The sequence below is a fragment of the Piliocolobus tephrosceles genome, chromosome 6 (assembly GCF_002776525.5).
Source record: "Piliocolobus tephrosceles isolate RC106 chromosome 6, ASM277652v3, whole genome shotgun sequence".
NCBI lineage: Eukaryota > Metazoa > Chordata > Mammalia > Primates > Cercopithecidae > Piliocolobus > Piliocolobus tephrosceles.
Window position 1 is genome coordinate 12,480,240 of NC_045439.1, and position 26,634 is coordinate 12,506,873.

At 52.3% G+C, this 26,634-nt stretch overlaps 1 protein-coding gene and 1 long non-coding RNA gene across 6 annotated transcripts in view; one reads left to right on the forward strand and one right to left on the reverse strand.

The window, feature by feature from the left end:
* The first annotated feature begins 614 nt into the window (after positions 1–614).
* Positions 615–26,634, forward strand: part of ASB2 (ankyrin repeat and SOCS box containing 2) — a 30,542-nt gene continuing 4,522 nt past the window's right edge. Inside the window, exons 1-7 of one of the 4 annotated variants that reach the window (XM_023205533.2) lie at positions 615–891; positions 8,410–8,514; positions 10,786–10,952; positions 11,777–11,932; positions 14,037–14,282; positions 17,780–17,951; positions 25,524–26,088. In XM_023205533.2, the coding sequence (XP_023061301.1) occupies positions 686–891; positions 8,410–8,514; positions 10,786–10,952; positions 11,777–11,932; positions 14,037–14,282; positions 17,780–17,951; positions 25,524–26,088 (1,617 nt within the window). In that variant the 5' untranslated portion in view covers positions 615–685. Of the gene's footprint in view, positions 892–7,847; positions 8,515–9,591; positions 9,845–10,785; positions 10,953–11,776; positions 11,933–14,036; positions 14,283–17,779; positions 17,952–25,523; positions 26,089–26,634 lie in introns of those variants that run through there. The other 3 variants (XM_023205536.1, XM_023205535.1, XM_023205537.2) reach the window with 3 other exon arrangements.
* Positions 1,324–9,893, reverse strand: LOC111538252. 2 transcript variants are annotated; one of them, XR_002730277.1, is made up of 4 exons: positions 9,738–9,893; positions 4,256–4,401; positions 2,698–2,769; positions 1,324–1,728 (listed from the first exon to the last, which is right to left on the reverse strand). It is a non-coding gene; the product is annotated as an uncharacterized LOC111538252 (long non-coding RNA). The 2 variants fall into 2 exon arrangements; XR_004228982.1 differs by having other exon boundaries at positions 1,324–2,769.

The following is a 26,634-nucleotide window of genomic DNA, read 5'->3' on the forward strand; positions in this document are numbered from 1 at the left end:
ATGCATAAATACATGGATAGATAGGTTATCTGGAATGGAAGAATAAACAATGGATGAGTGGATGATTGGCTGGATGAATGTATGGTGGGTGGATGTGATGATGCATGAATAAATGGATGGCTGGGTGGATAGACAGGATAATGGAGGGATGGGAGGACAGTTGGATAGATGGTTGGATGGATAGAAAGATGAATGGATGGATAAATGATGCTTAGTGATGATGAGAGAATGACAGATAAATGGTCAGATGAGTAGAGAGATGGATGGATAGGAGGATAGATGGAGGGCAGTTGAATGGGTGGTTGGATAGTTGAATATATGGATAGAGGGGTAGATGGATGGGAAGGTAGATAATATATAGGTCGGTGGGTAGACGGATGTATGGGAGGATGAATAAATGGATGGATGGTGAGATGGGCTGGTGGGTAAATGAAGAAATGAGTGGATGGATGGATATATTGATGGATAAGTGGTTGGGTGGGTCATGTGACCAAATGAATGAATTTTAAAATGAATGTGTTATTGTCAGTGAAATGCACACCCTTTCCTGTGGGTAAACATAGCTATCCTGCAAAACCGTTCATGACCAGGATGGTTTTGGTTTCCTCACAGGGTTTTCTGATTTGCTGTTCCCTCCTCCCCACTGGGTGTCTGTTCTGGAGGCCAGGGTGAGAGGTGGAGGAGGATGGCCACGCAGATCAGCACTCGGGGCAGCCAGTGTACCATTGGGCAGGAGGAGTACAGCCTGTACAGCAGCCTGAGCGAGGAGGAACTGGTGCAGATGGCCATCGAGCAGAGCCTAGCGGACAAGACAAGGGGCCCAACCACTGCTGAGGCCACCGTGTCTGCATGTGCCAACCGCCAACCTGCCCATTTCTACCCGTGGACCAGGTGAGCAAGGCGAGGCTAATGAGGGGAGTGGGGCCATCCAGGACATCCACAGACTGCAGATCCCGAATGCTGTTAATCCAAAACCAAGGTATCCTGGTCTCTAGGTTGCCTTTTGCACCTTTCTGATTTACATTTGTTATCTGAACTTACTGAGCTCTGGCTGTGCCAGGTACTGCAGTGGGTGCTATACACATTCTGCCTCCTTTCATCCGCTTAAGGACCCTCTCAGTGGGCTCTGGATTATAGACCCATTTAGAAGTGGAAACTGAAGCTTAGGGCTGAAAAACAGGCCCAAGATCACATAGCCAGTAGATAACGCTGCAGAGATCGGAGCTGCCTGGCTCCCTATCTTGCAATGCAGCCTCCCTTGAAAAACATGTCTGGTGAGCAAGGGATGTCTGCCCACATCCTGTCTCCTTCTGGCTCCCCCTCTCAGCACCACTTCATCCTCTCAGTCACAGGACTTTCTAAAGTAGCGCCATGCAAATATGACACCAGCCACAACTGCAATGCATGGATACAATTTTAAAGGTTCCAGTAGTTACAATTAAAAAGTAAAGAGAAACAGGTGAAATTAATTTTCATTGATATTTCACATCTGAAATATCACCATTTCCACCAATATATTTGTATTTCCATCAATATAAAATTATGAATGAGATTGTTACCATTTCTTTTTGTCCAACAAGTCTTTGAAATCCAGTGTGTATTTTACACTCTCAGCGCATCTTGATTCAGACCCACCACATTTCAAGCGCTCCCCAGCCACACGTGGCCAGTGACTACGTTATCAGACGGTGCAGATCTAGAAGACACCTTCTTTGTAGGAGGTGGGAGCTAGAGAGATGATGAAGCAGAGTGGTGACTGATCTTAAAATGCATTTGGAAGAGACCTATATAAGCCATAAAATTGCTTTTGCTCCCCACCACCCCCAGCCAAGGTCAAGTGTGTTTGGGCATGAATGGCAGGGCATGGGAATTGCTGTGACAATTGTGTTGATGGGCCACAAATCTCATTGTGTACAGCAGCCAGCTGGCTCCCTGTGTGACCTCAGGCAAGTCACTTAACCTCTCAAAACCTCAGCTTCCTTCTCAAATAACAACAACAATAAACACTTTTTCCGATGCGCAGTCACAGTTGACAGGGGATGAAGGTGGGTGATGGTGCATCTCAGCCCTATCCCCTAAGTGACTTTGCCCTTACCAAGGCTGGATCATCTCTGTCAGGCTGGCTGGGCAGAGGCCCAGAGCTGAGGAGCCCCTTTTAAAAGGGAAGGTGGGCAGCTGGAAAGAGTACGAAGACTCCAGGTTACTAAGCTGCCCCCGAGGGTGTTCCATTCTGAAACCCAATCTGAAAAACAGAAACTTGAAGCCAAGGACTGGGTTCATCTTGGCTTGTGCTCAAGGTAGCCCTGGTTCCTGTTCTGGCTGGTTCAGCCAAAGACAGACCACAAGTTCCTCTTTCTCAGGAGGGGGTCAGATAAAGATAGGGCATGCTGCATGAAGCCAGCACGTCCCCCCAGGTGTCTACAGCCTTCTCCCCAGCATAAGAGCCCTCTCAGGAGTCCCAGGGATGCTTGGAAACATTAGAACAAAGTGGGCCCTTGGCCTCCAGACCCCGACTCTGCCTTCATCTGGTGGGTAAGGAAATGGAGGCCCACAGTGGACCATGAACATTTATTCAACTTCCTGCGGAAAAAGCTCCCCTGGAGAACTGAGACCATTTCTCCCAGGTCAAGCAGCCCTCATCTGAGGTCCAGCCCTACAAGCAATATAGCAGAGGAGGGTCAACCTGCATTTTCTTACTCTAAGAGTGACCTGAAACCTCCTAGGTTCGGTTCTGCACCTTCGCTTCTGGAAGGAGGCTGGGCTTGGGTCCTGGTGGGAAGAAAAAGCCCTTAGATAGAATGTTTAATGCAATTCTCCTCCCCACAAATGCACATTGAGCACCTCCCATGTGCCTGCCACACATTCATTCAGTTAATGTTTACAAAAGCCACCCAAAGTGGATGCTTCTGTGTTCATTTTACAGACGACAAAACATGCCCACAGCAGGGCCAGGCATGGAACCAAAATCTGTCCCACTCTGAAGTTCAGACACTTCGCCAGGCTCTGCTGATGCTGTGAAGGCCTCTGTTTCCTTCCCCTACCCCACCTTGAGGTGAGGTTTTGACCTCATTATGTCCGTCTCCTACTCACAGAGGCCCAGGGTCCCCACATTCACACGGCACACACGCACTTGTGCCGTCACACCCAGACACGCATTACTGTGGGTGCAGGACCCGAGACGGTCCTTGTTCACTTTTATCTGTCCAAATAAATCCACAGCAAGTTTAGCAACAGGATGTCACCCTTGTCCCCAGGCAATCCACATGGCAGCTTCTTCTCATCTTTGGGTCTGAGATTAAGCGTCACCTCCTCAGCCAGTCCTGCCCTGACCACTGTCCCAGGCCAACTGGTTTTTCACCTCTTACGCGCTCTCGTGGTTGTTTCCTTGTGCCCTGACCTTGACTTACAATTCTTATTTATTTGTCTGCTTCTGCCATTGACCTATGCTTCCAGTGAAGTGCTGTGTCTGACCTGTGGCAGGCACCACATGGCTCTCTGTGAACGAGTGAATGGGTGAGTAAAGGAATAGATGAAAAGGCAGCAGAGTGGAAAGAGAAGTAGGTCTAGAGATTCAAATTCTTCCTCTATCACTGGCTGTGCAACCTTAGGTGAGTTGCTAGCCCTATCTGAGCCCCAATGGCCTCATCTCTAAAATAGCAACAGCGAAAATGTGCTGTGCTCCCCTTGCAGTATTTCTGTGAAAAGCAAATACGATGAGGCGGGTGTTGGAGCCTTCCCACATCTTGCAGCTGGTATTGACCTCCACAGCCCTGTCGGAGTGCTCCAGCACCAACCTCATGACTGCCTCTGCTTCACAGACAAGTTTCTCGGGTCTTCCTGGGACGCCCTCCTGAGAGTGTTCCCAACTAGACTGTGACCTCCTTGGGGACAGAGAGCTGAGCTGATATTGTTTATTTATTTGTTTATTTTTTAATCTCCAGAGCCCAGCTTAGAGCCTGGATCACTGTGGCTACCTAATAAACATTTTTAAACAAATAAGTACCTTTGAAACCAATAAAATGCTCTGGCAATGTAATTGGTCATTATTATATTGTGGCCAAAATGGAGTCCACTGAGTCTTTGGGATCTTAGAAATGAAAGTCAGATCAGTACCCCAAAGAAAACAGAATTCTGTTGAAAACCATTTCCCAATTTGCTTCTGTCCCACCTCAATGTAAGGGACAGAATTTGATGAGAATCAAATGAGGATCATTTGCCAAGCTTTGGTCCCCTAAGGGAGCCCGAAGAGACAGACCTAGCTTCCTGTTCCATGGAGAAGTGGTGTCCTTGAACCCATGAAGTGCAGAGCCCAAGGTTTCCATGAATGGACCAGTCAGAGTGAGTCCAGCAAGCTGGGTCTTCATAATCTTTAAACTTCCGCATTTTATTTAAGATGCATTTCTGAGAAGACAAATGAAGAAAACATGAAGCAGGAACTGGCTGAGGCTGATGTGTGCACAGCTTCAAACAATCCAAATCAAGCTACCCACACTTACTGTGCACTTATGATATGCCAAATTGTGAATCAGGGCTGGGCCCTGCTCTTCCTAAGATCACAGCCTAATGAGGGTGAAGGCCCAGGACTACCTGATAACACAGCAGGGAGAGCACAGCTTGCTGAGTTACAGAGGGACACTACAAAAGGTCAATTCACTTAGTCAAGGAAGTAGGCTTTGCAGGATGAATAGGAGTTCGTCAAGCAGACTAGAGGAAGCAAGCCTCTTTGAGCCTCAGTTCCCTCATTTGCAAAGGAAGCCAATTACATCTCCTTCACCAAGTGGACTGGGGAGTTAAATGAGATGCTTGGCGCAATGTGCCTGTTATAACAAGTGCTCAATGAATCGCAACTATGGATAGGAAGGCAGAGTCACGGCAGCTTGGAATTTATGTTCTCCTCCACATGCGATTCTTTACTGGTCAGCCCAGAAAGGATGGACTGGCTGGTGGGTGAGGGAAAAACAGAAACCTCATGGGTGGGAGGCCGATTCCAGAGACCGTGCAGGAACCAGGGTGGGGGTTAGTTACATGCTATGAGCTCTTCTGTCTACCTAAGAGGGCAGGGAACTGGCTCTCCAGGAGTATGAGATCTTAGTCCACAAACACACAATACCAAGATTGCCATATGGGGTTTTAATCCTTCAAAGACTTTTGTTTGTTTTATTTACTTAAATGTATCCAGTGCCTGTGTGCTAGGCATCATACTCTTGATATCTGGGCTTGATGTGGGTTGCCGTGAGGCTCTGGTGAGAGAACAGAGGGCTTGGCACAGTGGCAGGCATGGGGTGGACTCTCATGGCACAGTGGCGGGCGTGGGGTGGACTTATGACATGGGGTGGGTGTGGGGTAGACTCATGGCACAGTGGCGGGTGTGGGGTGGACTTGTGGCCTGGTGGCGGGTGTGTGGTGGAATCTCGATTTTGTTAGCTTCCTCCTCTATTAAGGTGCCTACTTGCCCCTGCATTCAGCCAGGCCCAGCCCAATCGCTGCCTCCCTGAGGCTGACCTGGGCTTCTTACTAACTCAGACAGAGCAGCCATCCGTTGACTCACCTGGCAACTAGGAGCACTGTCCTCCCAGTCCATTCTCTGCTCTCACTGAGCCTGACTGTGTCTGAATTCATGACAAGCTGGACTCCAGGGTCAGGTGATGGTGACACACTCTCCCCAGAACCTGCCCAGTGACACGCAAAGGACAGAGGCCCTACCTGGGGCTCTTCCAGGGCATGACCTGTACCCACATCCTGCCGAGGCCAGGCTCATCTCGCCTCTGATGACTCAGCCCAGGAGGTTTGCTCTGTTGGTAATTCCCCTGCTTGGGACCCGAGGCGAAATGGGGCCTCCAGCCTCGATTGGCAAGCGCATGAAACCCAGCCAGGGGCTCTGGCTCCCCATCCAGCCCTGAGACTCACAGCTCAGTAACTCTGAGCAGTCGCCAGCCCCAAAGCCAGTGGACGCACCCCAATCTCAGTGCTCCCAGAATGAGCCCTTCTGCCTCGATCTCACCCTGTCCTCCGTGACTCTATGGCTGTGTGTGGCCTTGTCTCCCTCCCTGCTGGCTTCCAAACATCCTCAGGATCCACAGAAAGATATATCTTAATGAGCTGCATGGCTACGCAGAGCTGGGCTCTGGGACTGAGCCAGAGCTGGGAAATCTTTGTTGAATGCAACTCAGTTTGTCTGTTTCCTCATCTGCAAAAGGGGAACAGCACACCCACTCTTCCATCAATGGTGGCAGGAGGATGGAAATGAGGAGAGGCTCAGTATGCCTTCGTGAACATTTGCCCTGCACAGTTGTCAGAAATTGTCATCATCACCATCTCCCTCCACGTCCATCAGCCTCAACATCCCGGCCACCACTGCTGCTGCTATTACTATGCAGAGACAGGTCTTTAGGACGGTGCAGTGGGCTTTTTCCCAGTGCTTTATTATCCTGCTAAAAACATTCTACCAATGGCAGGTAATCAGAGGCCACGCATGCACTAAGCATGAGGGTGGCCACGACCCAAGGATCCTGGGAGGTGGAAGCCCAGGGCCTTATCAAGACGATAGGGCTGGAGATAACCGAGGTGAGCCTGGCCCCAGGCTGCCTCCACCTGCCCGGCTCTCTCTCCTTCTCAGGACCAGGCACTAATGCAGAGGACACTGAACCCAGCAGCTGTTAGGGCTAAGGAGGGGCCCTGGCTCTGGGATCTGTTGGTCGCTACAGAAGTAGTGAGGACACCCCCAGTCTGGTCCTGGTCCCACTTTTCCATTTTGCAAATAAGGAAACTGAGGCACGGAGAGGGGATGGGGCTTGTTCAAAGTCGCAGGGCCAGTCAATGTGGAGGTCGGAGAGCTAGAGAAAGGATGAAAAGGCAGGAAGAGGCCAGGCTTTCAGAGGACAGAGTGTCATCAGGAGCTGGGCAGACAGTGGCAGTCTGAACCTCTGCTCCATGCTGCCCCGCTGCAGGTGACCCTGCGCAGTTACGTCCCCTCTCACAGCCTCCGTGTCCTCATCTGTAAAAGGCACCCCCATCTACGGTCGATGGATGCGGATAAATGAGGGCACGTGCCCCAGTGTGGGTCAGTAGAAGGCCAGGAGCAGGGGATGGGAGAAGGAAGGCGGGAGGAAGTGACGGTGGCGAGGATGAGGAAGGCAGCCAGGCCTGCAGCCAGCCCTGAGAGGGTGAAGCAGAGGGGTGAGCAGGTTCCCCTCCTCCCGCTACCCTTGCTCCTCTCTACCACACCCTGGCCTTGCCGGGGTACCCACAGAATCTGTAGGCTCTGGCCCGGCCAGAAAGAGTGTGCATGCTTCTCAGGGTCATAATTACCCCATGCCCCGCAGGCTGTGAGTCACTAGCAGCAGAGTCCCCCCCAGTCCCCTCCAGAAGAGTGTGGTGAAAGGCCAGGGCCACTAGGGTGTCGAGAGCGCCAGGCCTGACCTACTGGGGGTGGGGTCAGTAGGGGCCACATACCCTGTTTTCACGACAACCTCAGGCCAACTCAGATTTGTGGAGTGGCCATCCCACCTCCTTCCACTCTCACAGAGCCTGGTGGGGTGGGAAAACTGAGGCCATAGAGGCCAAATGATGACAAAATGAATAGTTAGCACGTGTGGAACACCCTCTGTGCCTTACACTCCACTAAGCTCCTCACACAATTCGCTTACTCAGGCCTCACCGGCCATCGAGCACAGGCTCTTTTCATGCCACCTTGCAGATGGGGGGACTAAGGCACAGAGAAGGTCAACCTGTCCCATGTCACACAGCCAAGGAGTGCCAGAGCCTGGATGTGAACCTGTGTCTGCCTGACTGCAGCCCTGGTTCTGACACCCTTCCTCGTGCATCCTACAGTAACACTATAGAGGTTACTATAGCGTCTGCTCCCACCCCTGGGACAAGATCCCCTAATGAGAGGCCGGCAGGTGGGCGTGGGGGGCAGAGGCACAGCTTGGTTTCTCAGCTTTGCTCCCCTATCCTCTGCTTCCCCATGAATCTCTCATCCAGCCCTGCAGGCATCTGCCTGGCCAGCGGTGAGCCTGAGGCCCTTTCATCCGGGGACCTGCCGACCTGCCGTCCATGGCTCACATCCTCCTGGGTGAAGAATGTCACCTTGCTTCCTATCTGCCTCTCTCGTGGTTGGCTGGGGAGGGGGACCAGGGGGTGGAGTGAGGTTAACCTCATTGTTGTCTTATATGGTCATTTAAATCTCCCAGGGCTTCCTCCAAGGGCCAAAAATAATCCAGAGACACAGCAGCTGTGTCCAGCACACAGAGAGGACCCGGCCATCTGCTTTGGTTCAGAGCCCTGTGTCTGTCTGTCAGTCAGTCTCTCCCCGGCTCTCCCTCCATCCTCGTTCCTGCCTGAAGCCATGACCCGCTTCTCCTATACAGAGTACTTTTCCCTCTTTCACTCCTGCTCTGCACCCTCCAGGTCCACTGCACCTCCTGAGAGCTCGCCAGCCCGGGCCCCGATGGGCTTGTTCCAAGGGGTCATGCAGAAATACAGCAGCAGCTTGTTCCAGACCTCCCAGCTGGCGTAAGTGACTCCTGTCTGGCCCCAGGACCATCCAAGTCGACTCCCCTAATGGGGATGGCAGGGAGGGTGGGAAGCAGGCCCACAGCCCCCAGGAGGGCAGAGGGCACTATGGAGGCACCTGCCATGCAAGCCCCTTCTAGGGGCGTCCCCTTGGGGCCCAGCTGCTCCTGCTGAGCTGGGCTTGGTGGCCACAGACTTTGGTCCTCAAGGAACTGCCAGCCAGGTATGCTGGTGATCCTCCCTCAGATGCCCCCAGCATGGGACCAGAGTGCTGGAGGAGCCCCATGGGGCTCTGAAACTGGGGACCCAGCACGAGGGAAATTGGGAAGATGGCCTTAGCACCCCAGAGGCCCAGAAGAGCTTGGAGTTGAACTTGATGAGTTGGCTGCACCCTTCTGTTTGTCCCAGTCTCACTTTCCTCCATGCCATCAGTCTGGGTCCATCCAAAATGCCCACACCCACAGCCTTTGTTTTGTTTTGTTGTCCTTCTTTGTGAAGTGCCAGGTGCTAAAATCCAGAAATAATCTAAGCTGCAGGGGTTCTGTTTGCCTGGCACCAGGGGCAGGGCTAATGGGTTCCTTAGAAAATAATTCTGCCTCCCTCCCCTCTCTGTGCCGCTGGAATAGTGACCCCGGAAGCAGCCAAAAGCAAAAGAGGGGGCCCCATCACTGGAACTGCATTTCCTCACTCAGTTACATTGTAGAGAAGGGAGGAGGCAATTGGTCAGTATTTTCTTTCTCCTTCCCAGCCTTTTTCAAATCCTGCCGCCCTCCACTTCCTTGGTGTGGTGGGTGTGTGGAGTGGTTGACAATCTGGAAAAGGGAAACCCAGTGCCGGTCTCAGCTACTGCCACCTCCCACGTGACTGCCTGAGAGTCGCTGGCTCCTCTGAGTCTCCCTTCTCTGTAGGACACAGCAACCTGACCTCTAGGGTCCCGTCCAGCTTATTACTTTCTGATGGCCTGACACCCCCAGCACCCTCCCCCACCCACAGGGTGGAGACTTTGTCTGAGGTCACAGAGAAGCTGTGAATGTGTGGGCTAAGAGCTCCAGGGTTCTTGCATCACAGTTGGAGAGACCTAAGCTGGGCGGCAGGTCCTGAAAGTGTTCTCACGACACTGCACCGCACCCTGCTTGCCAAGGCCACGAGAAAAGCCAGCCCTCCTCCCTTCCACTTCAGCTGGGGTCCCATTGGAGACCCTCCAGGAAAAGGGGGGCACATACCCGCACTGGGCTTTTCCTGATGCTGACAGGGGCTGCTCTGGCTGCTCCTAAGTGGAACTCGTCAAGGTGACAGTGACGGTGTTGATGGGGACTTCAGGACTTATCTGGTCAGTTTCCCATCGTCCTTGCTGGGTCTGTTGCTTCACCGGCATCTGTGCGCTGATACTATTAATAACCAGAGAGCCTGAGAGCAGGAAGACGTGCTGCTCACGCTGGAGGAAGTGGCTGGGAGGGTGCAGGGGCTGGTGGCAGAGACCCCCCGAGCCCATCCTAGCCCAGCATGGTGTGGGGGTGCTGGAAATGAGGCTTGCCTCCAGCCTCACCTTCTGCATCTGGGAAATGGGACTATTGATGCAGAACCCTCCCCAAAAGTGGATCTGAGAGCCATAGCCATCGTGGTTCTCATGGACTCTCCAAGGATGGGGCAGGGAGCTCAGTGAATGAATGAAGGAAGGAAGGAAGCAATGAATGAACAAAGGGACTTTAACAAGCCAAGCAAGGAACGGCTTCACTTTAGCCCTGAAGTCTTTTTGACATTCAAAAGTTTTAAATTGTGAAGGCTTCGAATTTATTAATCCTTCCAGTAAATTTTTTTTTTCTGCAGCTGGATGTACTGGGAGTGGGAATAAGTGACGGGGCAAGGAGAGGAGTCGGAAGACCCCAAAGAGATGCTCAGGGTTAAGAGGGGCCCCCGAGGTGGGAATGCCTGGTAAACGTTAGAGCGCTATACTCAGGGAAAGCATTTAATTATCACAAGTGCCTGGCATGTGGGTGGTTAGCCACCCCTTAGGAGGCTGGCACTGTGTGCCTGAATCCTCTTGGTAAAAATGATCTTGGCATGACATTCACTGCAGCCATGGAAAGCCACAGGGATTAAGGGGTCCCCCAGTCCTCTTGCAGCCACTGGGCTGCAGGGGGCTGAGTGCTCATCCTAGAACCAGCGGGGACGAGGACCAAGTGACCCCACTGCCAGCACTCCCTGGGAGAGAGGACCCTTGGTCTGGCCTCGGCCTGACCTTGAGGACTGACCCACTCCTTGCTTTCGCAGGCCTGTGGATCCCTTGATAAAGGCCATCAAGAACGGCGATGAAGAGGCCTTGAAGACCATGATCAAGGAAGGGAAGAATCTCGCAGAGCCCAACAAGGAGGGCTGGCTACCACTGCACGAGGCCGCATACTATGGCCAGCTAGGCTGCCTGAAGGTCCTGCAGCGAGGTGAGGGTTGGGCTCTGGATGTGGCAAGAGGTGGGAAAGGGACTGGGGGAAGGGCTGCTGCTCCTGGGGCTTCATGTTCTTTGCCCACAACCACCTTGGTGAGAAGGGCAGGCAAGGCTGTCACCTTCGTTTGTCAGTTAGTCACAGAGTTAGGAGAGGGGAAATGAGTTGTCTCCACCCCCCGACAGATACCCCCTGCTGCCACCTCTCCAGGCCTCTGAGGACAGGAGAGCCTAATTCCTAGAAAAGGAATGAGGGAGGGCTGACTTTTAGGAGAGCTGCTGCCAACTTGTTCCAGAATGTCCCAGGGGCTGATTTGGTGTGAAAAATACTGCAGCTGTGCCTGTACCCGGCCAAGGCTATCCCCCACCTGCTGTGGGGCCCTGGGCCAGCCATGCCTCCTCTCTGAGCCCTGTCTTCCTGCTGAGCCAGGCTCAGAAGGACAACTCCTGCAGGCAGGTGTCACCTCTGCCCTGAAGCAGCACAGACCCCAAACGGTCCCCCACACTCCAAGAAACTACAGCATGTAACAGCGGGTTTCCAGCAATGACTGGTGTGAGTTCGAGGGAAGGACAGGAGTATTCGAAGAGGGAGGGGCTCAATTAGGGAAGGCTTCTCAGAGGACATGGCATCTGAGCATGGACTTGTACAACCAGGAAGCTAAAATGGCCCTGTGAAAGGGCCAGATGAATGCAGTCTGTAGTTGGTAAATTTCAGAGGATGTCACACATTGTTCTTGAAATTGGGAGGCGATCTGGAAAGCCTCTGTGTCGCGGGGCCGAGTATCTTCTTCCTACATGAATTTCCCGGTGGGCCCTCCCTAGCGTACCCAGGGACCATCGACCAGCGCACCCTGCAGGAGGAAACAGCCGTTTACTTGGCAACGTGCAGGGGCCACCTGGACTGTCTCCTGTCACTTCTCCAGGCAGGGGCAGAGCCGGACATCTCTAACAAATCCCGGGAGACACCGCTCTACAAAGGTGAGGTCCCCATCCCGGAGTGGGCTTTCCTGAGGAAGAATCCAGAAGGTGGGTGGGCTACAGGGAATGTTGCTCCCATAAGTGCATAACCCCCAATGTGGCCCTGCTCAAATTCACAATTTATGTAACTGAATCATTCATTCCTGCATGTATTTTACCAACATTTTCCAACTGCCTCCCATGGGCCAGGATGCTGAGGGACACTAAGGGCTCGGAGCTGAAAAACTATAGTCCAACCTGTGCACCCTCCCAGCCCAGTCGGCACCCACACACAGACAGCAGTGAAGAGCTTGGCAGGGGGTATTGTGGGAGCATGGGGGAGGGGCACCCAGGGGAGGGGTGCCTGAGCTGAACCTCAGAGGAGGAATTACCCACTGGCCAAGCAGGGGGAACCGCACAGGCAAAGGCATGAAGGTATGCAAGAGCATGTACCTCTGGGACATTTGTTTAAGAAAAGCAAGGCCTCCTGGCTTACTCAGTACATCATCCACGGACATTGGTTGGCTGCCCTAGCAGTACCAGGGTCAAAATCTAAATAATCACAACAGCTAGCATTGATCGGGTGTTTAGTATATGCCAGGCACTGTTCTCTTACGGAACCCTCATGTCCATCTACATATGAGGTAGGCACTGCCAGTATCCCCTTTCACAGATGAGGACCTAAGGCACCGAGACATGAAATGAGTTGCCCAGGATCACACAGCTAGTGAGGGGTACCCCAGTGGTTTAAACTCAGGGAGGTGGATGTCACACTGCACTCAACCACTTCATTCTAAAGCATCCTGTCCATGCCTACATGCTGAAGCAATCAGCTGGGGTATTGCAAAAATGACCAGGCCTTTGTACTTGGAAAAATTACAGATATCCTTGATTTCCCATGTGTCTGCTATCCAGTGCTTGGAACAGCTTGGGCAGCAGGAACTGACTAGTAGGTCTTTGGATCCACTGCAGACCCACTGTGGAAGTGTCTTCCCTGGAATCCGTGCCTGCCAGGGCACCATGGCTGTCACCTGGAACCTCAGCTGTCCACAGGGAGCGCCCAGGAAGCTGGGCAGCCCACAGCCAGAGCTTGGCCCTGGTCTAGCAAGCACACCTACTATGTGTCAAGCACCATGCTCATGCCTTACACACAGTCTCACTCCCATAGCATCCACTCGAGAAGGTTTTATTCTCTCCATTTTACAGGTGAGAAAATCAAGGCTTAGAGAGGTAGAAGGCTTGTTCTATGGTCCTGTTTGAAACAGTACACATGCAGCCCTCCTCCTGCTGCTACCAGTCTCCCTGACCCATTCCTCACTCCTCCTCCCACTGACACACAGAGAAGCTTCCAGGGCTGGTTAATTTGGACAAGTGCCCAGGTGACTCCAATACCACCTGCAGCTCCTGGTGAGAACTCTGGGGCCAGAGCCAAGGGTACGTTTGGGGTCTAGAGAGAGATGAGGCTTATAAAGGAGGTTAGAGTGGGTCAGGAAAGACTTGCAGAGCTGTACTCACAACCTGCATTTTACCCTGAACTAAATTAGTAGCCTTTGCTGGAGCAGGGGGAAGTTCAGTAGGACGATGACACTGTCAACTCCTCATCTAGAAAGACTCTCCCAGTGTTGGTAATGTGGAAGACTGAGGCAGGTACCATTGGAAGGGGAAATGATAGGGACATCCTGGGACATCCCAGGGGACAGAGACCTTCAGCCTGACTACCTGGGTTTGAATTCCAGTTCTGCCACTTAGTATCTGTGTGACTTTGGGCAAGTCACTTACCCTCTCTGTGCCTCACTTTCCTTATCTGTGAAAGGGGATAACATCACTACATCCTTTAAGGGAATTTGGGAGGATTACATTAGTTAATCCTGTAAAATGTGCTTAGAACAGAACCTGGCATAGAACCAGTACTATATATATGAATCAACAAGTATTCTTGCTAATATTAGTATCAGTATTACTTTTAGTCGTCTATCCCAGGTTCAGTGCACAGATTGGAACTTAATACACATGCAGTGGAAAACTGAATGAGTGGATGAGTGAATGGACAGGTGAATGAAAGCAATCTCTGCTGGCCAGTTCCTGCCAGGCCCTGCTGACCATCCCTGCTTCCCCCTGAGCACAGCCTGTGAGCGCAAGAACGCGGAGGCGGTGAAGATTCTGGTGCAGCACAACGCAGACACCAACCACCGCTGCAACCGCGGCTGGACCGCTCTGCACGAGTCTGTGTCTCGCAATGACCTGGAGGTCATGGAGATCCTGGTGAACGGAGGAGCCAAGGTGGAATCCAAGAATGCCTACGGCATCACCCCCTTGTTCGTGGCCGCCCAGAGTGGGCAGCTGGACGCCCTGAGGTTCTTAGCCAAGTACGGTGAGTGGCCAAGGGTCCCTAGGTCATAGAGTCCCCAAAGGGCACACGGGAAGGATGTCAGAGGTCAGCTCTAAGGGAAGGCGAGTTAGGGGTCATCTTGTGGGCACACTGATGGAGTGAGTTTCCTTCTAGAGTACTGTGTTGAGAAAGATCCCAAGGCTGTGTCCAGGCTCAGTGGGAAGAGCGTCGGAATCCACTAGTGACATCTGCCACTAGCACAAATATGGGGGTGTGGCCCACGAATCACCTATTTGCCATTTATAATCTAGTCCAACATTTTCATTTTACAAACGAGGAGTCTGAGGCACACAGAGAGGAAGTGACTCATCTACAGTCCTATAGCAAATTAGTTGTAGAACTAGCTAGACTCTTGGTCTCCTGACACCCCAACCGCTTCTGTTTCCACCACATCACACTTCAGGGCCAGAATGAACCTCAGGCAACATTTAGATCACCTCCTCCTTTTATGGGTGATGAACTCAAGGACCAGGATGGGAAAGTGATTTGTCCAAGGTCACACAGCAAATTAGTGGCAGAGTTGGGACTTGAATCCAGGTCTTTGCCCTCTTTGCCTGTGAAATATCTTAATGGGAGAAAATAACACAATACGGCCTGCATTATGATGGCCCAGTAGCAGAAGACCCCGAGACATGGCAGACTTGCTTTTGGTTTCAGAATATTATATCCTCATCTTCCCCAAGAACGCCTTTGATTTCTTTTCTCTCTCCATGGGAAGTAACCTTCTCTCTCTAGCAACAGAGAAGCCAGAGGTAATCCAGACACGGAGGCTGAACTGTAGTAATCTGTTGAGGACTTGCTAAGTGTGAACCCAGACTGGGTCCATGGAGCTTTCCCCATAGCCCCATATGGTAGGTAGTGTGCTCGTCCCATTTTATAGATGAAGAGACTGAGGTTCAGAGAGGTTAACTAATTGGTCACAGTCCGAGCCTGGATGCTGGCCCACTGCCATCTGACTCCAAACTGCACACGCTTTGTGGTCTACCAGCCACCTTAGCCTGTGAGAGTCAGCAGCATGGGACTCTGCCCAGGTAAGCATCCATGCACTCAGCACATGCCCAAGCAGTGGGGAACATAGAGGCAGGCCCTTCCCTGCAGCCAGGAACAAATCTGGGCTGCCCAGCGTAAGAACAAAGGGGCACAGGCAGGGTCCTGGGAGCCCAGGCCGGGAGTCCTGGTGAAGGACAGCACGCTCAGCGGGCAAGGGTGACCTCACTAACTCCAAACATCTGTCCAGGTCTCCCGCCGACACTCTGAGTCAGGGTCTGTTCACTTTGTGGGCTGAGTCTATTTTCCAACCCAAATATTTGTCTTGTGTGAGCACGCGGCTTTGCTGGTGGGGTCCAGGCTCTCCAGGGCACCTGCCTCTGAGAGCCCAGCAGAGGGTGAGGTCGGCTCACTGGCTCTCCCTCAGGCCAGAGGCAGAACGAAGCCCTCTGCCCAGCTCCTTCTATTCTGAGCAACTGGCATTTGCTGAGCAGCTTCCCTGTGGCAGGCACAGAGCTGAGAAATGTGCTTACATTATTTTGTTTACGCCCTGCAGTAATCCCAAGGGGTAGGTACTATTATTCCTGGTCAACAGATGAGAAAACTGAGGCTCCTTAAGGCTTTCTGAGACTGCAGAGCTTGTGAGCCATGAAACAGATGCCTCAAGTGATTCTCATCTGGTGCCAAAGCCTGTGCTCTTTCCACTAGACCAGAAACTGATCACACCATCATCAAAAATAAGAAATTACCAGAAAGCCTGAGATAGCAACATGCTTAGAGAGATGACCTGCGGTTAGCAGACGCTTTTGATTTTAGTCCAACTGACATCTTCCAGCATCTTAGTTCCATGTCCTTCCAGAACAAGGAAGGACTGCTGAACTCTCTTGGTGCAGAGAAAGCTGTGTGCACATCGGTTCTCTCCCTCACCCCCCAGGAAATGAAGCAGGTGTAGAAGATTAAGCTGAAAGCAGATTGTCACCAGACCTGATTCCTCCTCCTAGCAGCATGGATTAATGTTTTCTGGGTTTTGTTTGTTTTTGTTTTGGTTTTGGGGACAGGGTCTCACTTTGTTTCCCAGGCTGGAGTGCAGTGGTGTGATCTCGGCTCACTGCAGCCTAGATCAACCTTCCAGGCTCAAGTAATCCTCCCCTCACACGTCAGCCTTCCAAGTAGCTGGAACTACAGGCATGCACCACCATGCCTGGTCAGGGGCTACTCAGTAGGTGTAGAGAACAAACAGAGTCTCATTAGGTTACCCAGGCTAGTCTTGAACTCCTGGGCTCAAGTGATCCTCCCACCTTGGCCTCCCAAAGTGCTGGGATTACAAGTGTGAGTCACTGCACCTGGTCTAGTATTTTCTTGGGAGGAGACAGAAAGTAATTCTCTTATTCCTTGAAGTGAAAGGCAGAGAATTAGCAGTTAGCGAGCATGCAGGGAATACTTCCCACAAAGAGCACTAATGATAAGAGCTAGAAGTTATTGATAGCAAGAACGATCAATATTAATAGCATGGCAATATTAGCAATAATAATAGCAATATTAATAGCAAATTGCAATTAATAACGTTTTGGGGATTTTCCTTTATTAGGGGTTCTGTGCTGTCCTAGACCTGTGAGGCCTCTCTCAGGGCAGAGCCCAGGGCCTCTCACGTGGAGTGAGGGTTAAGAGCATGGCCTCTACCATCAGTACATCCACCATGGCCTCTGCCATCAGACCATCTGGGTTCAAGTTTGGCTCCATCTTTATGAGCTGGGAGGTCTGAGACAAGTGGTCTAGGTGTTCTGTGCTTCACTGCCCCCGTCTGTAATCTGGAGATAAGAGCAGTACTGACCTCACAGGGTGACCACCCACTGTGAATTCAGATATAGTCTGTGGAAAGCACAATGCTCAGCACGGAGTAGGTGCTCGGGAAACGCCAGCATCATCATGGCTGCTTGTATCCTCTCGGAGGTCTCTGTTCGGGCTGGCAGGCCCCTGGATTTTTTTTTTTTTTCCAGATGGAGTTTCACTCTTGTTGCCCAGGCTGGAGTGCAACGGCCCAGGCTGAAGTGCAATGGCACAGTCTTGGCTCACTGCAGCCTCCACCTCCTGGGTTCAAGAGATTCTCCTGCCTCAGCCTCCTGAGTAGCTGGGATTATAGGTGCCCACTACCATACCCAGCTAATTTTTGTATTTTTAATAAAGACAGGGTTTCACCACATTGGCCAGGCTGGTCTTGAACTCCTGACTTCAGGTGATGTGCCTGCCTCGGTCTCCCAAAGTGCTGGGATTACAGGCGTGAGCCACTGCGCCTGTCCAGGCCCCTGGGTCTTGATGTTGTTGAAAGAAGCTGGGGGTGGCCCCGGGTAGACTCCTCCTTCCTAAGGGTCGTTGTTAAAGATCCGACGAACTACCGTGGTTAGCACTGCAGGCCCACCACGCGGTGGCGCTACACGGAGTACAGCAACTTCCTGGTCACTTGGTCACTTGGTGATCTGCTTCTCCTTCCCCAGGTGCTGACATCAACACACAGGCCAGCGACAGCGCGTCTGCCCTCTACGAGGCCTGCAAGAATGAGCATGAGGACGTGGTGGAATTTCTACTGTTACAGGGTGCCGACGCCAACAAGACCAACAAGGACGGCTTGCTCCCACTGCACATCGCCTCCAAGAAGGGCAACTACAGGTCAGCCCGGGATCTGCCAGCACCCAGGCAGCTCTCCGGATACCCACAATGGGAGTAGTGGATGGGAGGGGTGGGCCTGCCCTGAATGTCCCACCCAAATAGCTGGAGAGGTCAGAATGGACATCACCTTTCTCATGGAAAAGAGGGAAACCCCTTAGCAAGTTAGCAAGCATGGAGTGAATGCCTATAACAACGGCAGCAGCAATGATAATAGCAAACCCTTATGCAGCACTTACCAGAACTTCACATCAGAAACTTATTTAATCTGCTTAACAGCTCATGGAGGTGGATATTATTATCTCTGTCGTTTAGATGAGGAAGTAAGACACAGAGAGGTTGAGTGACTTGCCCAAGGTCACACAGCTCATAGGTGGGAAGTACTCATCTGCTCCAAAGGTCACATCTACAGGAATTCTATCGGGGGGGCAGATATGAGTCTGAACTAATGAATATTTCTGGGGGTACAGGAATGCAAAGATAACCTCCCAGGCAATTAGCGAGCATGCAAGGAAAACCTACAATAACACAAAAACAGCACCAATGATAAGAACTAGCAGTTATTGAGCAATTACTATGTGCTAGATACTCTGAGCGAGATGAGAGAGGCTTGAGTTCCCAAGGAGCAATCTGGAGGAAGGGAAGAAGCACAGATACGTGAATTAGTGACATCATGCAAGAGCATGCCGAAGAGCTGCATGGCTCCTGTGGAGAGAGATGAGCCGGAGCTATAGGCAGAGGTGTGCTAGAGCCAGCTCGTGCCAGTTCTCATGAACCTACTGCACACCTCTTCCCAACTCTGTGTTTGTTGACCTCACATTGGTAGCTTAAATTTGGTCATGGGGGAATATTTATAGCATGGAAATTGGCAAATGCTACAAACCAGGGCCCTTTCCCCCTTCTCTGCCCCTGCTTGAGTCAGTTTTTAAACATTCCCAGCAACACTGCTACATGGGGAAGCCTGGGCCACAGTCGTGGAGCTCCAGCTGCCCTTGAAGGATGGACAGGGCTTGGTCATTTCCAGAGTGTGACTCATCTGCCTCTCATGTGGGCCTCACGCTGTGCTGTGGGTATGTGGGTCAACCTGGATTTTCATTTTACGGGACAGGAAGCTAAGACTCTGGTAGTCAAGAGACTTGCCCCTTGAAAGCCCCGTCCCCAGGGCTAGGACTTAAATCCCAGCACCTGGCCCTTTTTGCTGGCCAGTGCTTCCCAAACTTTGTCCATTCACAGATTTTCTTCTTGATTTTAAATATCTATACTCTCATTGTTTAGTATTTTTTTCCTTTAAATAATGTTTTTACTGACAATGAATTTATTTTGAAGAGGAAATATTTATCACACTAGTATGTTATCCATTTACGATCAATTGTTAAAAACATTTCACTTAAAATCCCATCTCATGTACCCTGATGACACTTGGGAAAACACACCCCAGTCTTCCAGACAGGGAGGAGAGTGAGAAGCACGGATTGTGTGTGTTGGGGCGTGTTTGTTGTCTTCACTAAGGTAGAGGGAAATGGGGTAAAAGAGACATTCCAAAGACTGAAATGAAGACTCAAGGCTTCAGAGCTGGCCCTTAAAGCTCCGGCACCTTCTGTGCGGGCTGCCAGCACCAGACCAACCAAAGATGCCGTCCCCACTCCCCACCCTCAAGTACATACACAGAGGAGACACGGCCTTTTCTGGACAGCATAGCTGTCCGCAAGGCTGACAGATCTGGGTGTGAATCCCTGCTGAGGCCACTGGGAAAGTTGTTCAACTTTGCTGAGCCTCATTTTCCTCATTTATAAAATGGGAAATGGTTACAGCCGGCTCATGGGGTTGTCAGAGGACCAGTAAAATGGATATAATGGATATGGGCGGATATAGAATGGAAGTAAAGCACCTAGCAGAGCGCCTGCACCCAGTGTGTGCTCAGGCATTCTACGCTCACCCACTCTTACTTAGGGAGCATGCATGCCATGGTTGTGCAGTTACAGCTCAAGCCAGGCAGTGGGCATGGGCAAGATGGCTCCTTTCTCTTCAGTTCCACAAATCATCAGGCATCAGTCAGAGTTGGGCAAACACAGTTTACCTTGAGCCTGACCCCAGAGAGATCCAGAGTGAACACGCGGGAAATGTGTGCACTCTGGAAATCTCCTGGGCCACTGCCCCCCAATTCTAGCCTGCACATCCATGTCCCTCTGGGCTATTTTTAAAATGCCATATCAGATCCAGTGAACCAGAATCTCCAGGAGAGAAGGAGCCCCACTGTCTCTTTGAAAAGCTCCCAGAGAAAATCAGATACAGCCTGTCCATAGCTGCAGGGGCCATTGATCTAACTCAGGCCCTGGTTTTACAGAGAAGGAAGCCAAGGCCAGATATGGAAGTGATTTTTGAGATAGCAGCAGGGCTGGGAACTTCATCTGGGCTGCCTTCAAGTGAACCCAGAGGTGCTGGCAGTCTGGCCCCAGTGGGAGGAGAAGCTGAATGGGCCCTAGGCGGCCTTGGGGATGATCAGAGCGCAAGGCGCGTCCTGCCTGTATACATGGTTGATGTTCCCCTAAACTCACCTACCTTGGATTCATGCAGATTCCCAGGGTGATTTCCCTGATTATTCAGCCTCCACTCTTGGGCCCCAATTCCCTCTGTCCCTCAAGGCTCAGAGGGCCTGGGCCACTCTTTAGGGCTACCCAACAAAGGGTTAAAGCCTGGTTCCCAGCAGCCTGTGCCACGGGGCAGGGCCCATGGCCAGCAAGCCCCGAGCTCATCACTCCCTCCCTGGGCCTACAGCATTAAAGGCCCTCTGCTCGGGGATTTGATGTGACATTCCATAGGCATTCTGCATTCTGCCACCTGTCAACACAGCCTGGCCGGCCCAGGCATAGAAGGCAGCACCAGGAGCCGAGGGCTGTTTGCCAGATGGTGTCTTCTCGTCAGTGCACTTAACCACAGGGGGTGACATGTGGGTGTGCTGAGAAAGGAGCCCTAAAGTCCCGATGTCCCAGTCACCTCCAAGACACACATTTTCCTGTTGTTCATTTCCAGTTCAGCAAAGCCACTGTATGAAATAAAAGATCAACACCAAAGATAGATTTATTCAGAAACTGTATGAGATAGCCCAGAGCAGACGGCCCAAGAATAGCTCCCAAAACAGTAGTTTCCAACCTTGGCTGCACTAGGAACCCTGATGCCTGGGCCCCACCTGACAAGATGGTGCTGCCACTGGTCTGGGCTGTGCCTGAGGCTTCAGGGTGTCTAAGAGCTGCCCAGGAGATTTTACTGTGCAGCCTGAGTAGAGAATCAGGATCTCAGAGCCTCTTCTGTGGCCAAGAGAAAACACAGACTTGTGTTCTGGGCCTTACTTCTGACTCCCTCGTTTTTAAATATTCCTTCTCTTTTAACTCCAATATATAATACTTTTGCTGTATTGTATCAATCTTTGCAAGCCAGTTGAAATTCTTTCTGGAATAAGGCAAAATAGAGAACACTTAATACATTAAATTAAAAGGCAGTTTATAAAGTACATTGACAAGCAAGTTAATATCCCCATTAGTTAAAAGAGAAACTGAGGCTCAGAGCTCAAGACTTCATAGAAAACAAGTCAGAGTGGCACAGGGAAGCTCAGAAGTGTTGGCAATGGAGCCGTCTGTGGACAACCAGTTCCCATGTCAATCCTCCAGCCAGTTTGTTGTTGTTGTTTGTTTGTCTTTGAGACCAAGTCTCTCTCGTCACCCAGGCTGGAGTGCAGTGGCACGATCTTGGCTCACTTCAACCTCTTCCTCCTGGGTTCAAGTGATTCTCCTTCCTCAGCCTCCCAAGTAGCTGGGATTACAGGTGTCCACCACCACACTTGGCTAATTTTTGTATTTTAGTAGAGACGGGGTTTCATCATGTTGTCCAGGCTGGTCTCGAACTCCTGAGCTCAAGTGATCCACCCGCCACGGCCTCCCAAAGTGCTGGGATTACAGGCGTGAGCCACCGCACCTGGCCCTCCATCCAAATTTACACTGAACACTGACAAAGGTCACACCACAGTGACCTGGTGACTCAGAATGCCTCTGTGTTTAGGGTCGCAGGGGCAGTAGGCTGTAGTCATTGTGGTGGTCAAGATACCAAGAGCACTGTTTATTCACTGCCGACCATAGGCCACTCAGATTCATGCGTAAGATCTCATTTTATACTCAAAAGCAGCCTTGGTGAAAGGTTATTACATTGTGCTTTGTAACCTGGACCTGGGATTGTAAGCAGTCCTACCTTGCTGGCCTGTTATGAGTAAATGAGTAAATGAGATTAAATTCTTAGCTCTGAGGGTCATGCTAGGATTAAATTAAGTAAACAAATGTGAGCACCCCTTTAAATGGTACCTGGCACATAGTAAGCGCTCAGCAATATTAGCACAATTATGACTTAGGAAGGTAAGGGGTAAAGTGCTCACAGCAACCCACTGGAGCTCAATAAAGGGTAGCTATAGCCATCATCATCATCATCATCACCACTATTACTACAATTAATTACCCCTCTGCTTTAGGTGTGCTTCAGAGAGGTTAAGTGACATGCCTGTGCTGGCCCAGTGCTGAAAAGCAGAGCTGGTGTGTAACCCATGCACCTCTGACTCTGAGCCTCCTGGTTTCCCCACTGCCCATGCTGGGCCCCTCTCTAGCTAAGCACAGCTTGCGTTGGCTCAAAGCTCTCTTCCCGTTCCCCTGCTGTTGGGCTAGATTCAGGAAGGACATCAGAGCCAGGGCCAGGTGGCATGGCAAGGCTGCTGCCTTGAGGAAACTAGAATCCTGGAGTGGGAGCCCGGGCCTGGGGCAAGGATGTCAGGCTTCAGATACTGGTGAGTCCCGGGAACAAGACAGGAGTCCAGTGATTCGGAATGTGGTCCAAGGTCAGAGACAGCTCAGCACCTGCCACACTGCCGCACTGGGCCTTTCTGGAATGACCCTGAGCTGGATCTGCTCTGGTCTCGGGGCCTAGACAGGCAAAGCTAAGCTGGTAGGTGTGGCCTCTGCATTGGGGAGGGGACAAGGAAGGGGTAGGGAGCCATCCTTCCAGATACCTACGGCTCTATCAGGCAATGGTCACCTTTGCTCCTCTTCATAAGGTGCCGCCTGAGCAATTGTACTCTGAGATCCCAAAACATGCCTGTGGGAGAAGTGGGGAGTCAGACTGTTTGGTGGGGTCACCCCCTTGTCCTCCTGTCTGTCCTCTGCCCCACAAAATGGGCTGGGCAGAGGAGTGATGATGTGCAGTGGGGCTACCAACATGGCCGCTCCCATGGTTGGGAGGAGTGGGGCATCGTAGAAGGCCTGACCCTGGGCATCCAGAGACCTGCATTTTGCTGTTGTGCACCACCCACCTTCTGTCCAGCCTCACTCTGTTCCTCACCCCAAGCCTGGGCTTCAGTTTTACCCTCTGTAAAATGGGAGAGCTGGACACACTGGTCTCCAGAGCCTGTCCGGCATTACACGTTTACTTTCTGATTGACAGAGTCCTGCCACAATAATATGATTCACTGCATTACTGAGACAATGCTCAAGTTCCCACATTTCTGCCACTTTCCCTTGGTTCGTGAATTGCCAGAGACCAGCTGTGACCTGCCAGAGATACCAGCCCCATCTGGCCAGCGGCCCCGGGGCAGCCCCTCTCACTGTTCTTTTCCGTGCTTGGGCACGTTACAGCTGTTAGCGGAGCATTTGTTGGCTGTGGCTGCCATCCAGGGTGAGGCCCAGGCCTGCCTTTGACCAGCACCTCTGCAGAGCAAAGTCAGGCCTCCTGTGCCTACACAAATAGAAATTAGGAGGCAATTAGCCTCCCTGGGTGTGTGAATTTCCTTTTGAGGTTTTAGAGTCAGATTTTAGCCAAACACAGCATCACTAACAATAATAATAGTTTCCACTGAGATCCCAGCAGGAGGTCACTGGCATCAGATTTCCAGGAAGCTGGCGTGCCAGGAGGCGAGAGGCGTGGGAATGGGCCTGGTGGCACCTGCTTCTCTCCCCTTCACCCCCCACCACCCCCTGCAATGGCCACCGCCTTGGAGCCCCACAGGAGGCTGTGAGGTCACCCGTCAGCAGGGATTGGACGGATTAGGGTCTGGAATCATATTGGTGGCAGGAGCTTGTTCTTGCAGGTGGCAGGGGTCTAGGAGAAGAGAGCCAAGAGAAGGGGTCAAGAGTCCTGGGATTGAGTCCCCAGAGTTGTCTTATGACTCCTGATTAGTCACCTCAGCTCTCTGAGCCATATCTGTTAAAAAGAAGGCCACAGGCCTGCTCCGGCCACTCCCACCCAGGGCTGCAGTGAAAGTAAAATGGGCAGGCAAGTTAACACATTGTGAAGACTGCAAAACCCCATGATATGTTAGCTGTCACCCTGACTGCTGCACGAGAGGTAGGGGAGTTGTTAAGAGTGTAGCTTTGGGGTCAGACTGCCTGGGTTCAAATCCTGGCTCCATCACTTACTGGCTGTGTATCCTTGGAGGAGTCACATACCTTCTCTGGGCTACTGTCTCCTCACCTCTGAAGTGAGGATATTATAGTACTCACTTCAGAGGGCTACTGGGAGGATTTAATAGATTAATAGAGGGAAAGTGCTGAGATCAGTGCTCGAGTTTTAGGAAAGAGAGGAACTGGTGGTTGCAGGGAGCTCAGGCTTCAGCAGTGGCTGACCAAGTTCTCCACATCCAGAAGGTGAGGCAGAGAGACTGGGAGAAGCTAGCGTCAGCCTTCATGGGAGGAGGCGGTGAGACCCACAGGAGAGGACTGTAAGTGACCTCATGGTCACAGTGGGCTGGTTGGGGCCTGGGGCAGTAGTAGTTGGGGCCAAACACATTTGCCCCCTTTTGTCCTCAGGATCTCGTGGCTCCACTGGGGTCCCAGGACAGCAAGATAGGGATGTAGGATAGCTCAGCCCTGGAGTCAGAGGAGGGCACACACCCTGGTTCCCCTCTTCTGACTGCATGGCTGGGCAAGAATCTTCTCATCTGCAAAATGGGAATGATGAGCCTTGCTTTAGGGGTTATTGTAAAGATTGAACCCAATAACACTTGTAAAGCCTTTAGGAGCCTTCTGGCACATAGTGGGCTCTGGGATCTGGCTGTCCCTGTCCGTCCTCCCCTAGAGAGAGCAGGGTCTGGTTCCAAACTTCGCCACATTGGATTTGGGGGCCTTCCAGTCAATTCCTCCAGATAACTGTGATGGCAATGGGCAACAGCGGAGAGCCTGAAATAAATCAGTGGGAGTTTCTTGAAACCCTGGTGCAGTACGACAGGTTTTTAAGAACTCAGACTTCGGAGGCCAAGGGTTCTGGGTCTGAAGCCCAGCGCTGCTCCTTACTGGCTATGTGACTTTGGGAGGGTGGCTGAAGCTCTTTGAGCCTCCGTTTCCTTATCTGTAAAGCAAGGACGGCAGCTGACCCACCTTCCCCAATGGGGTGAGAATGGTTGACCCGTGGCGCCCCCTGCCGGTAGGACCCGCGCCGCAGCCCGCGGTAAGGGCGAGCAGCCAGGCCTGGCTCCCGAGCGCTCCCTGCTGGCGAGGCCTGCCCCACCCCGTCCCTCTCCTCACCCGCGCCCGCTCCTCAACCTGGCAGGATCGTGCAGATGCTGCTGCCGGTGACCAGCCGCACGCGCGTACGCCGTAGCGGCATCAGTCCGCTGCACCTGGCAGCCGAGCGCAACAACGATGCGGTGCTGGAGGCGCTGCTGAGCGCGCGCTTCGACGTGAACGCGCCGCTGGCGCCCGAGCGCGCGCGCCTCTACGAGGACCGGCGCAGCTCCGCGCTGTACTTCGCGGTGGTCAACAACAACGTGTACGCCACCGAGCTGCTGCTGGAACACGGCGCTGACCCCAACCGCGACGTCATCAGCCCCCTGCTCGTGGCCATCCGCCACGGCTGCCTGCGCACCATGCAGCTGCTGCTAGACCACGGCGCGAACATCGACGCCTATATCGCCACGCATCCCACCGCCTTCCCCGCCACCATCATGTTCGCCATGAAGTGCCTGTCGCTGCTCAAGTTCCTCATGGACCTGGGCTGCGACGGCGAGTCCTGCTTCTCATGCCTCTACGGCAACGGCCCGCATCCGCCGGCGCCGCAGCCCTCCAGCAGGTTCAACGACGCACCCGCGTCAGAAAAGGAGCCCAGCGTGGTGCAGGTGGGCGGCGCGCGCCGCCAGTGGGGGGCGCGGCTTTTGGCTGTGGCCCGGGGACGCGCGCGCATGGGCGGCGGTGGGGCCGGGTGGTTCGAGCTCCTCGGGAGCAGCGTGGACTAGTGATTAACACCCTTGGGGGGAAGTGTGGACAGCTTCGGAGGCAGCAGAGCACGGTGGTTAACCCGCGTCCTGGGTAGTGTGGGTTAGCGGTTAGGGCGCTTTGGAGGGAGCTTTGGAGGGAACTAGAAGTTAGCACACTTTAGGGGCCGCAGAACTTAGTAGTGCATTGGAACTGTGAAATCCTTATTGTGGTCCACTGCGTTGGGGAATTTAAGGAACCAATAGCGGAGCGGAGAACTCTGCCAAACTAAGAGGCTTGTCACCTCCAGCAAACCTACACCTGGAATGCGATGTGAAATAAGCACGATCCGGAAAGGGATGTCAAGAGCAGGCTGGTGTAGGGTCAGGTCAGAGCAGAAACCAGCGACCCAGAGGCAGGACATGTCCATGTTGTTACTTTAAAAGTCAGAATTGGGCCGGGCGCCGTGG